Source organism: Pan troglodytes, chromosome 6 (genome assembly GCF_028858775.2).
Source record: "Pan troglodytes isolate AG18354 chromosome 6, NHGRI_mPanTro3-v2.0_pri, whole genome shotgun sequence".
Lineage (NCBI taxonomy): Eukaryota > Metazoa > Chordata > Mammalia > Primates > Hominidae > Pan > Pan troglodytes.
The window spans coordinates 133086231-133098582 of NC_072404.2; the positions used below are offsets into that span (position 1 = coordinate 133086231).

At 38.3% G+C, this 12352-nt stretch overlaps 1 protein-coding gene across 8 annotated transcripts in view; it reads right to left on the reverse strand.

Moving 5' to 3' along the window:
• Window positions 1–565: 565 nt before the first annotated feature.
• Window positions 566–12352, reverse strand: part of CTTNBP2 (cortactin binding protein 2) — a 162309-nt gene continuing 150522 nt past the window's right edge. For 6 of the 8 annotated variants that reach the window (XM_009454062.4, XM_519331.7, XM_009454063.4 and 3 more), the window contains 4 exons: window positions 10954–11017; window positions 9398–9530; window positions 7919–8020; window positions 566–1712 (listed from right to left, as the gene is read on the reverse strand). In XM_009454062.4, coding sequence (XP_009452337.3) covers window positions 1467–1712; window positions 7919–8020; window positions 9398–9530; window positions 10954–11017 — 545 coding nt within the window. In that variant the 3' untranslated portion in view covers window positions 566–1466. Of the gene's footprint in view, window positions 1713–5648; window positions 5826–7312; window positions 7392–7918; window positions 8021–9397; window positions 9531–10953; window positions 11018–12352 lie in introns of those variants that run through there. The other 2 variants (XR_681584.4, XM_016958067.4) reach the window with 2 other exon arrangements.

Here is a 12352-nt window from a genome sequence, read left to right on the forward strand (position 1 = left end):
GGGATCTTTATCTTCAGAAAAGCTGCTAATATAAAACACAATGCCTTATCACTAACAAATCAAATTAGATATAATCTAAGCAGGTGTATTTGAGCAGGAAAAAAAACACATTAGAGCCACCTGAATCTAGATATGATCTATGATTTTGAGAGCATTCAGTTTTGCTCTCAAGATCAGTGACATAATCTTTACTATATATTGTTATTTTTAAGGCATGTGCAGTTTTGTAACAGCAATACAATGCAGGTATGTACACTTCATTGTAAATAACCATTCTGGTGAAAAAAGGCTTTCAATGACTTTGGACAAGTAAATGATTCTTGGTACAAAATCATACTTCTTTGGTATTTATGAAAAAAAAGGAAGGTGTTTTAACTCTGAGCACCCAATTCCTGGTGCTCCATTTAAGTATTTAAGATGTTTCTAATTAGGGTTGAGTCTTGTTGTGAACAGCTAGTGAAATACTAACATGGGAGGGCAAGTTTTATGAGCATTAATAAATTGAACACAAATTATCTGTTACAGAGTCTACAAAGAGCTATAGATAAAAAGTACAGCAAAATGATTTCACGAAATCAATATTTTATTCAGTGTCAAAGCATCTTAACTGAATTGTATAAGTAATTTTGTCTGTAATTTTAGAAGTAACATTTGTAGAAAATATCAATATTATCAGTTGTGCTACTAGAAATAATATTGAAGGAGTTAATTCTGAATTTATTCATTTATGCAGTTATCTATATCCATGTAGGTACAAAACTTTTGTAAGAAAGATAACACTTTTATTGCATTATAATTTCGTATTTTACAGGAGTCATAATGCAAACTTATAAGCATAAATATATACATGATGCTATACATGATGCTACCAAATGGCAATGTAACCACTAAGAGATTTAAAACATAAAACTAGAATTTAACAAGCAAAATACTTAATATGGCTTTTAATGGAAAATAACTGTTTAGAAATGATTTGTTATTGCCCCATTCTAGTCATTCCCCATCAAGTGAACATAAAATTATGATCTCCATTTAAAATGGTACAAGTTATCTAAGCCAACTTTGTACTTTTTTGCTACATTTTTGTAGCATGTATGCAGTATGATTTCTGGACTTCCTTAAATATACATACATATATACAGATATACAGATATACAGTACACAGTTCTGTTTTAATACCCCTGAACATCTTGATTAAAACTATTACAATTTTTCTATTATAAAACTACTTGAAAAGTTGGCATAACTTCCTGGTATTGAAGTTCAATCCTACAGAATTAAAAAAAAAAGCAACAAAATGTTGGTTATAAATACATTCTTTACAAAAAAAAATTGAATAGTGGTCCTGCACTCATAATTTATATTACAGTGAAAACATTTTATCAATTTAAAGGTATTTATATCTTGTTGTCCTTGGTTTCTGTGTGAAATAGAGGAAGTTAATAATGAGAATATTGTAGGCAGGCCTATTTGTTAGGTTTTTCTAGGTGTTCATTTTTGTGTAAGTTCCAATTCTCTTCTTTTGAGTTGTTGTTGATTTCTATTTGCCTTGTATTACTGCTGCTGCTGCTTCTTTTGGTGTTCTGGGAACACTGGGTGACTTTACTTCTAGGAACAGGAAGAAAAGATTTAACTCTTGAAACACCCAACTCAGTCTTTGATTTACTGTTGCTGCATTCAGTAGTTTGATGGCTGCTGAGAGGACTGACCTCCTGTAAGAGACGAGAAACCACACAAGTTTATCACAAACTTCTCCTGTTATGAGCCCTACCTCTGCCTCCTCTTTGAGCAAATGTTTCTCTCTAAAACTATAGGTTCTCGTGAAAAATCAAAAGAAAATGGAGAGGAGAAGCTGAGTAATTAATTTCCTATACACTTACTGCATGATTTTCATTAATCCATCTGCTGTTACAAAATTCCTAAATACAGGAGTCAGTGAATCAAGTGCTAAGGCGTCGATCTCCTTACCAACAGAAACTTCACAAAATTACAGGCATGAGGAAATCACCAAATTGGAGTAGTCCAATTTGTAGGTAGCTCTACAAACTATGTCACCTTGGGTAAATCACCTAACTTTTCTGCTTTCTACTTTCAAGTCTTTATTACTCAATAATCAAATAATCTGGGGGCATACAGGAGAAAACATAAAAGAAACATTCCTTCCCTAGCAGAACCTACATTCATCTATGGTTAGGCCACTCAAGATCTTCCATACTTGGAAGCTGCATGTTCTCATTTCTCTAGTGTTTCAGAAATCCTATGATTACCTGGTCAATGTCTCTCATTTTGCCCATGAAGAATCTGAAAGCTGGATAGGTAAGATGATTTGCCCACAGTGAACGGAGTGGTGAAGCTGGGACAAGACCTCAGGTCTCCCAACTTTCACTCAAGGTGTTTTCCCTATATTGCATTAAATTCTGCAAACTAACAAACATGACATGACTCCTACTAATTGACCTACTCTGAATGCCTCTGAAGGAGTTGACCTTGATAACTTCTCCTCTTCAAAAGTAATAATGCACCCAACAGCAATATAACCATTACAAGATTTAAAACAAAACTAAAATTTAACAGGAAAAATCTGGCTTCATCTGGCAGTTGCGGCAGTTGCATTCTCCTGGGTATCGTCTTATATGACATTGGAATCACCTGGGGGAGCTTTAATAGTCATTGGCTGGGCCCTATTACCAGAGATTCATATTTAATAGTTCTGGGGTGTGGCATGGACATACGATTTTAAAAAATCTTGCAGCCAAAGAACGCCTAGCTTAACTCCTCAATATCCTTTTTCTCCATTGAGCAATTAAATCAGGGGTCCCCAAGCCACAGGCTGTGGACCAGTCCATGGCCTATTAATAACTGGGCAGCACAGCAGGACGTGAGCGGGGGCGAGCCAGTATTACCACCTGAGCTCCGCCTCCTGTCAGATCAGCAGCATTAGATTCTCATAGTAGTACAAACCCTCTTGTGAATTGTGCAAGTGAGGGGTCTAGGTTGCCCAGTCCTTGCGAGAATCTTAATGCCTAAAGATCTGAGATGGAACAGTTTCATCCGGAAACTACCCAGGTCCGTGGAAAAATTGTCTTCCACAAAACCAGTCTCCAGTGCCAAAACGGCTGGGGACTGCTGTCCTAAATGGTAGCATTTTTCTTAGCCCTCTATAAGTCACACATTGATAATCTTTCCCTTCAGAGTATTTCAATCTCTAAGTATTTCCCAAAGTTCTTTCTTTAGCCCTCATTTATCTCCTGCATTTCCACCCCACTAATTCACCTATATGTCTAGCCACACTTCAAATTCTTTCTAAAACTGTATTTATTGCATTTCTTCAATACTAATTTCTAAAGCCTTTCCGCTTGGCTCATTACTGGCTAATGCTGCTCTCCCAGTGAATTTAGCAGGAAATCCTCAGTTATCTTTAGCAGCTGCCTCTCTCTCTCTCCTCACCAACCTAATCCAATGTTACCCACAAAATGGGCAGAGAATTATGGCTGTGTTTGTGTGAATAGGAAGGTAAAGGATAAGTCCTCACTAACTGGCATGTCACTAAAGTTCTTTTAAAGTTTGGCTCCAATCCCCTTTAAATCCTATTTTTCCTTTACTTCCCTGTTAAAGTCCTAATTCTTTAAAGCCCAACACAACATGTTCATTAAACTACCCCTAAATCACCAAAGTGAAATCTCTTGGGGTCAGATTTTCAGGCTCAGCTAATCTTAAGTGGAACAGCAATGTAACTCTAATATATACTTGGCTAGTGGTTTGGGAAAATATAAAATATGTAATGGAGAATAAAGAGGGGACAAATCTGGGGTCCAGGCCACCTGCATTTACAGGGAAAGGAAAGAGAAGTCTAGACTGCAAGAAGCTAGCTTAGAAAGGCAAGAGCTTCCTGATAAAACAAAAAACAGATGGGCTCGGTTTTAACTACGTCCGAGGAAGCCTGGAAAAAGGCTGAGCTACATCTGGTGAGGGAACACATCCTAGTCCATCCTCGTCACCTCCATGTGTAGTTGATGGTGTGAGTTGATGGTATGTTAAGGGCGAATCTGCTTAGTATGTTCTGGTTTTGTTTTGTAAAGATGCTTATGCTGTCAAGTTACCAGAAAGAAAATGAGAAGTTACATTGCTTGTCATGAGTTGGATGGTGATAGTCACAACTGTAAAAACAGTGCAGGTACCAGGATCCAATCTCATTTTTCCTAACAAGAAATCACTGTTAAGTCTGCAAAATGGGACTTGGTCATGGGCCTACTAAGGCCAATTAGAACTTGTAATTTGGTTTAAAACACAAGCAAATGCAACACATACATAGGATTCAGAAAACATGAAATATGGCATTATAATAAGGATAACAGTTAGTTGCTATACAGAATCTGGTGGTGAGGGGAGTTGTTTAATTTTGCCATTATTGTCAAATCCACAGAGGTAATTACTGCCATGGCCCAGAGGAAGGAAAGGAGACATACACTGTTCTAGTCTGTTTCTGTACCTGCAACATGATGGTGAGGGGAGTGTACCTTCATGGTCTGAGGCAGGAAATATCCACATGAAATAAAGTACTGAGAAGTACCCAGAACAACTAAAAACATGTAGTTTGGTCAGTCCCTGGAAGTGTGAGGCTAGAATGGAAGGAGTTAGGATGAGAACATGGAGAATCACTTGGGCTTAGCGTGAGCCACAGCAATTCAAGGCCAGGAGTGCAAGAATAGAGCAGGTGACCGATGCACAGCATCCTGCCTGAAAAGTGCTCCTGACACCCTGGAAGTCAAGCCTAGGAGGCAGCGGAGTTTAGGAGCAGGAGAGTTACAGGTGTTTAATGCTTCCTGGGCTAAAATCCCCGAATTATCTGTATTAAATGTATAACGTTTACTATCCATATTGCTGTGCATGTTAAACTCAAAGAAAAACTAATTTGTGTAGAAAGGCACTGACCTAAAGTAAGTTTTATTTAGCCTTAAAGAATTGGTAAATCAGAGCAATTCATTCAATACACAGCATCTACTAGAAGCTAAGAAGATATTATAATTCCTCTAGATGGGAAAGTTGGGGGCAGGAGGAAAAGAACAACATGTAGGGAAGGTGGCACTGGGGGTGAGTCTTTAAAGAGGCACAGGACTGTGACGAGAGAAGGTTCTATGGGGAGGAGTACAGAGGGAAGTAGTAAATTACATGTAAAAAAGGAACATGTGAAAAGCTACATGAAGGCATCTCAATCCCTCTAAAGATATATTTGGAAAGAAAGAAATGGGTGGAAAATGAAGATGACAGATCAGGGCTATGTTTTAGAGCAGTGGGTCTCAACCCTGGCTGCATGTAAGAATCACCAGGGACCTTTAAAAAACCCATTGTCCAGGCTTCCCCTCAGACCAGAGTCCAGGCCCTGAGGTTAAAAAAAAAAAAAAAAGAAACCTCAAGTGGATTTCATCATGCAACCAAAGATGTGAACTTGTCCTTTCAGAGGATTAGTTTGGATTTACATAAAAGGAAAACATTTATTAGCATTTGTTCTTCCTGTTGATTTAAATATGTATATTTGTTTTTAATTCAGAAGGCCTGCTAAATGCCACTTGATTAGTAAACCCAATTACTCTCCCTTACTGTTAGAGCAGTGAGGAGTTATATTGTTGCAAATAATAAAGATAACTTACTCATTTTTGTTTTCCAACAGATAATGATGGTTGCAGGGCCCCTCTTCAATGGAGGCATTGCCAGCCTTCTGGCCATGAAGGAGAAAGTGATTTCAACTAACCCAGGAAACTCTTACCTCTAAATGGAGATACTTCCCGATAACAGAAGAAACTGGGCATCTAACCCAGAAATACCAGCTGAGTAGGAGAAGAGAAAAGGCATCAGCCAGTCAAGGTTTCAGAAGGCTGCCAACAGTAAGTACCACTTTGCCCTCTGCTGGCACTTTCTGAGAAAAACATCATCTAGCTCTTGGGGAAGAGTCCCTCCAAATAAGTGTCTTCAGTGGGCAAAGGGAGAGAAGACTAGGAGGCAGCGGTCCTAATTCCCACATCAAATTGCACATTTAAACAATAACATAGTTTTTTTTTCTTTGTATAAGAGCCCAGATAGTATAAAAGGACTCGCTTTAAAAAATATCTTTTAAACAAAGCTGCCCAGAACTTTGACTTTCAGTACTACTTTTTTTGTGTGGACAGTACCTTATTGTAGCAACTCAATACGGTCATGTGACAGAGAAATAGGGGTATGACAATGTTTGTTTCTTCATTAGACATTTAAGCAGCAGCCATTCTCTATTTTTACACAAGAAAGTGATTTGGGCTTATGGGGAAGGTGGTTCACTGTTCCTCTTGCTAAGATCCTCCTGGCCCCTTCCACTGACGATGTTCCACAAGGAATCCTAAATTCTTGGGTCCTAGAGACTTGCGTCCAGTCAAGCACAGCTCAGAGCAAGCCATAAATACAGGGGGAGTGAGTTGAGGCTTTAAAGATAGCAAAGGGATGGGCCCTAGACTGTTTTCCAACCAGAAGGCTCAGTGCTGACTCCAGGTCACCTCCTTAGGTCATCCTCCAAATTTTGCTGGGCTTCTAAATTGTTCCCAGTTGAATAAAAAAAGGCAGACATTATGATAGAGTGAGCTTGAAAGCCATGCTTTTCTTCACAGGACATCATGTTAAATATTTTGTATTAGAGCCCCCAGCCGTGTAAATTCCCACTCCCATACCTGCTTTCCCAATGCATGCAGCTCACATAGTTCCACATGTAATAGCCAGGCTCAAAACCTAATGAAGCAGTGAGGGAGCGGGGCTGTGGGGCCCAGTGCCGCTAGGTGATCAGATAAAGCTTAATAACTTAATAGTCTCACCATGCTTACTTTATAATCCTGCTCTCTGCGCCCCACCTTCCCACCCACACACAGGTCTTTGTAAGCCACCTTGGGAGTAGATGAGAACGGCAATCAATCAACATGGTTTGGTGAACAAACCATATATTACAAAGTGCTTCTGTGAAGTCTGCATCCTCACAACTAATGAGTGAGACATTTCTCATTGTTTCTGCTCACCCAGGAATACCATGCTGTGCCAGCTTTTGCCATTTATTAACCAACTGATAATGGTGCAGTGCTGTAGTCATGGAAGCTATTTCAAAAGGTTAAGGAAGTCTACTGGAATCCTGGTTCTTCTAGTTGCCATTCAGACTTATTTTTAAAGTCTCATTGAAATGTAATGCATGTTATGGAAAGTCAGGATGAAATAAAATTAAGATTTTTTTTGCAATGTATAAGACCTTTATGTTATCACTCAGTGCTTTGCTTTGTTATAATTAACTCTAATTTTCTAAAATGCAGGAAACCTTAGGAACAACCAAGATGACAGTTTTGTTACCTTAGTACCCCCGCATCCACAATTTTGTTTTCTGTGATCTGGAAATACACAATTCATAAATTTGCAGGCCATTCTAAGTAGCATGATGAAATCTTATGAAATCTTGCACCATCCTACTCTGTTCTGCCCTGGATGTGAATCAACTGATTCATTCTGTCTACATTACCCACACACTGACCACTTAGTAGCCCTCTAGGTTATCGGATTGAAGGAATATAGTGTATATAAACTTTGGTACTATCTTAGATTTCAGGCATCACCTGAGGATAAGGCAGAACTACTATATTTCTAGTTTTGTCATATAAAATGAAAAAAAAAAACATGGAGATCTCAACAGACACCCAAAATAAGGGAAAAAAGTAATGCTTTCCTATGTCATTTTTTTCCAAAATATTCTATAAGCACTCTTTCTAAAACCTAATGAACACTTTTACCTTTATCCTATTTCTCAGTTTTTAGCTTTGGTTTAAAAAAATAACTCTGTGATTCACACTGAAAGATGATTTGTGAAGTCAATTCCACAGCAATCATCCTTTGTTCACTTTGGGGAGAAAGGGACACTTACCTTTTGTGACACTGGCATTCTCAGATTATTAATAGTTGCTGAAAGTACAGGGTTGTTTCCAGAACTATCAAACATCCTTAAATCATCCCTGGAATCAGCAATCTAGAAAATACAGAATTTGCCCAGTCATGTCTCCACAGTCACACTGTGCATACTCAAGGCACAGCTAAATGGTGGAGAAATCACAGCAGAAGTGTTACTCTTATCCTCTTCCCTGCCCAAGTCCTGAACTGTTCACATGAAAGACTTCAAGTCTTAATGTAAAACTGACAGCAAATGCATGAGAAACATCCTCTAAGGAAAAAGAATCCACTTAAAACGTCAAAAGAAGACCAGAAGAACTCTCTAGGGGAAAAAAAGGCACTTTGCAAGTAAAGAAAAGATATAAAATTTGCAAGATTTTAATCATTACCTTACTTTTCCAGTGGATATATATTTTGTTTCCAACAAAGTTAAATAAGAGTGAATTCTACTTTGTCGTAGATATTATGACGATTCAAATAATACAGTTGAGTGTCTCAGGGGAAGCTGAACGTTACAACCACTCATAAGGCATCTATCAAGGCAGCTCGGTGAAACCTGCTGCAGATACTAGAGTGCCAAAACAGGTTGAACTTGATGCTGTCCATGTTTTCTGTGAGATTTCAGGTCACTGTTTTCCATATTTGGTCTCAAATTTCACAGCTTAGAGATTATGATGATATGCATTATACAAGCTAATTCTTTTTCTCATTTGCAAAGAAAGTTGTTGCTTGGTCTATAACATAAGTCTGCTGTGATGCTTGTTATAATTTTCTTACTGATAGAAGACTGATATGCCAAAGTTAGGAATGTGGAAAGGAAAAAGATCTGAGGAAACTCAAATTTAGGCTTATATAAAAAGCTGCCCAGGCTGGGTGCAGTGGCTCACGCTTGTAATCCCAGCATTTTGGGAGGCTGAGGCGGGCAGATCACCTGAGGTCAGGAGTTCAAGACCAGCCTGACCAACATGGTGAAACCCTGTCTCTACTAAAAAGTCCAAAAATTAGCCAGGCGTTGTGGGGGACACACCTGTAATCCCAGCTACTTGGGAGGCTGAGGCAGGGAGAACTGCTTGAACCCGGGAGGCGGAGCTTGCAGTGAGCCAAGATCCCGCCACTGCACTCCAGTCTGGGCGACAAGAGCGAAACTCCATCTCCAAAAATAAAAAAGAAAAGCTGCCCAAATGAATTGATGTGACTTGTACTAATGCAATTAACATACAATTTTAACTTCAGGTCTTGGAGGAGTTTGGAAAAGCAGGCTTCACAAAGTAGAGCTCCTTTATTGTATAAATGATATTTAGGAAGAAATGGCTTTTCTAAGCAAGGCGAGGGATGGTTTGATTTGGATCATTAACCATACTATCAATAAGGAATTTCTTTTAGGGAATTGTGGTCCCCCAAAAGTCTCCCAGCTGTTGAGTAGAGCCATTCAATGCCCCCCATTTGTACTGCTCACCTTGCTGATATCAGACTCAGACTTGCTGGAGCACATGCTCTGAAGTTCCTTGACAAGATCTGCTTCGTCATCTGAACCCAGAGAGAGTCTCTGATCCAAATTCAACGTCAGTGATAGATCATTCTCTAAAGACCTAACACAAAGTTCAGAAAAACGTTTTTCAAAGTGAGAACAATTCCCAATTTGGAAATCTAGACACTGTACCTTTTTTGGGATTTGGTGTGGGGTAGGGAAAATGTTTTTAATAGCCTTTAAAGTATTTCATAAATGTCATTTAATGCAAGAAATTTCCACAGGATTTTGGTAACTCCTACTCAAAATTCTTGAGAGGATAAAATTTTGTTTCACAAAGAACTTCACTTTGATGTACAATATTCCAAGCTCCTTACTCTTGCCGTTTCTTGTCTCCCAGGCCAGATAGGATGCTAAACACTGTGGCATAGGGGACAATGTGATAAAATGGGACAAACACGGATTTCAAACTTGGCTCTATTGCTAGCTAGCAATATGACCATGCACCAGGTTTTCTTAACACCTCAGTTCCTGGGTTCCCTTTTCTGTAAATAACCCTTATGTGTACATCCTAGGGTTGCTGGAAAAATGATACAGGCTGTTGCAGGTCATGGATCTAGCTGCGGTCCTGGCAGAAAATAGCGTGCCATGCAGTTTCCTTCATCTCCCTTCTCTCTCTTTACCCTCCCCTCTTCTGTAATGCTGCAAACCAGCGGACATGATCCTAAATGTTACATGCCAAGTGACAGGGCACACAATTTATTGGGCTATCATGGGGACCTATTTACAAACTGCCTAAACATTTCTATAATTGTCCAAATCATCCTTTATACCTTGATATTTGTAAGCTGAAATAGTCTATTTCTTAGGAACAATATAATAAATTATCACTGTAAATTTATAGCACTTAAAAATCACGCCTGTAATCCCAGCACTTTGGGAGGCCTAGGCAGATGGATCACAAGGTCAGGAGTTTGAAACCAGCCCGGCCAACATGGCGAAACGCCGTCTCTACTAAAAATACAAAAATTAGCCAGGCACGGTGGCAGGCACCTGTAATCCCAGCCACACAAGAGGCTGAGGCAGGAGAATTGCTTGAACCTGGAGGTGGAGGTTGCGGTGAACCGAGATCATGCCACTGCACTCCAGCCTGGGCAAGAGAGCAAGACTCTGTCTCCAAAAAAAAGAAAAAAGTCATACTGTTTCTGTAAGTCTGTGGAAAAGTCATCTAAAAGTTCACAAATGCATAAACAAAATTTGATCAAATGAAACCTATAATATTTCTAACCTTATTCAACAAATTACAAGCAAAATAGTCTTCATATTGCATTATATTAATCTTAACGAACAATTTAGACGTTATCCAAAGACACCATTAGATTTCAGTTTAATATCAGCATTTGAATGACATATATAACTTTTTTAAAACCATATTAACATAATAGTCATTCAAATAATTGAGAACATGGAACATTTAAAATAGTAATTGAAGTTACTTGATTTATCTTTGTTTGCCGTGAGTTAAATTTGAAAGGGGAACTTACTTTTGTTTTGACAGAGAAGCATTCCTGTTACAATTCAGCTGTGATATAGTCTTATTTTTCATACCTGTTAAAAAAGAGAACCATTTTCAATAGATCATTATCCCTGTGCCTCTTGAATTCTGTATTTAAAAGAAACAGACTGTGGACTTTGCAGTACTTTCATACTGTTCTTGGATTAGTATCCAGGATTTGAGGAGATTTTCCCCAGGACAGAGGCTCTGGGCATAGCCTCCTGCAGAGGCACTGTGGGAAAGTCAAGGAATAGCCAACTCCCTCGAGTACATTTTGATGGAACTCGGTACAACTAACACTACCTGAAGCTCAAGTCAAGAATCCTGAATTTCACTTTTATGGATGGCTGTTCTTCTCTTTAGTCAAGTCCCTAGTTCCTTAGGCCCTTGTTCTCAAAGGACCAAAAGAAGATTTTAATACCTGCCTTTTGATGATGGTAATCACCCTTTCTCTACCTTTGTGTGCATTCTAATACTACTATGTAATCAAGTATAGTTTTTGATATGTGGCATTAGCCATGTACTTGTAGAAATTTAACTTTTAACAGCTTTTGCATTATACAGAAGAGAAAATATGAACAGGGTACAAAAAGTCATAGAATTTAAATGCTGAAAATCATATGTTTTTTTAAACTGCAGATTATGACACAGTTAAAAAAAGAGAAAATAGCCTGTATTTCTTGCTGGAGGTATACTGATGCATATCAGTTATATATACACACAAATGCAGAGGCTTGTGTGTACAGATCATGGTGTAAAATGTATTTCTCACAATGGGTTATGGTTGAAGTTTGAGAAACACTCTTATAAACCATTTTAGACTCAATGTTATGAATGCATCAAAACAGTTGCTTTTGAGTGAATTCTAAAAATATTAATGTTGTCAACACAAATTTTCTCTAAAGAATGTTTTGGAAAAGTAAATATATCCTCATTAAAAGCAGATCAAAGAAAATCACTGTCGAGTTTCTTTAGTCATACTTCTGTCATTATTGTCCAAAGCACTGACTAGTGGCTTCTACTAATTACTACATAGTGCACAGCCTTGGGCTCTGCCCTAAAAGCCTGGGATCTGACATCATTGGCCTTTCTGTTTTAGGTCAGGAAAGAAATGGGCTGTCTCTTTATCAAATTTGATAAGCTTCCATAGTGATCTGCATGCAAAAGGATTCCTGTGTTGGTTTTTTTTTTTTTTTTAACCAAAGTCACCCCAACCATTGTAATAATCATATATACAGTGTAATTATTGGAAAAATTTACCATTATAAAAATAACGAGAGGCATGTCAGTCATGGTTTCTAACCCAACTACTGACTCATGAATTATATACTTTGTAAAGTTAACTTTTAGAAATTTCCTTGTTGAAGTCAATGTAAACTCTTGTAGTT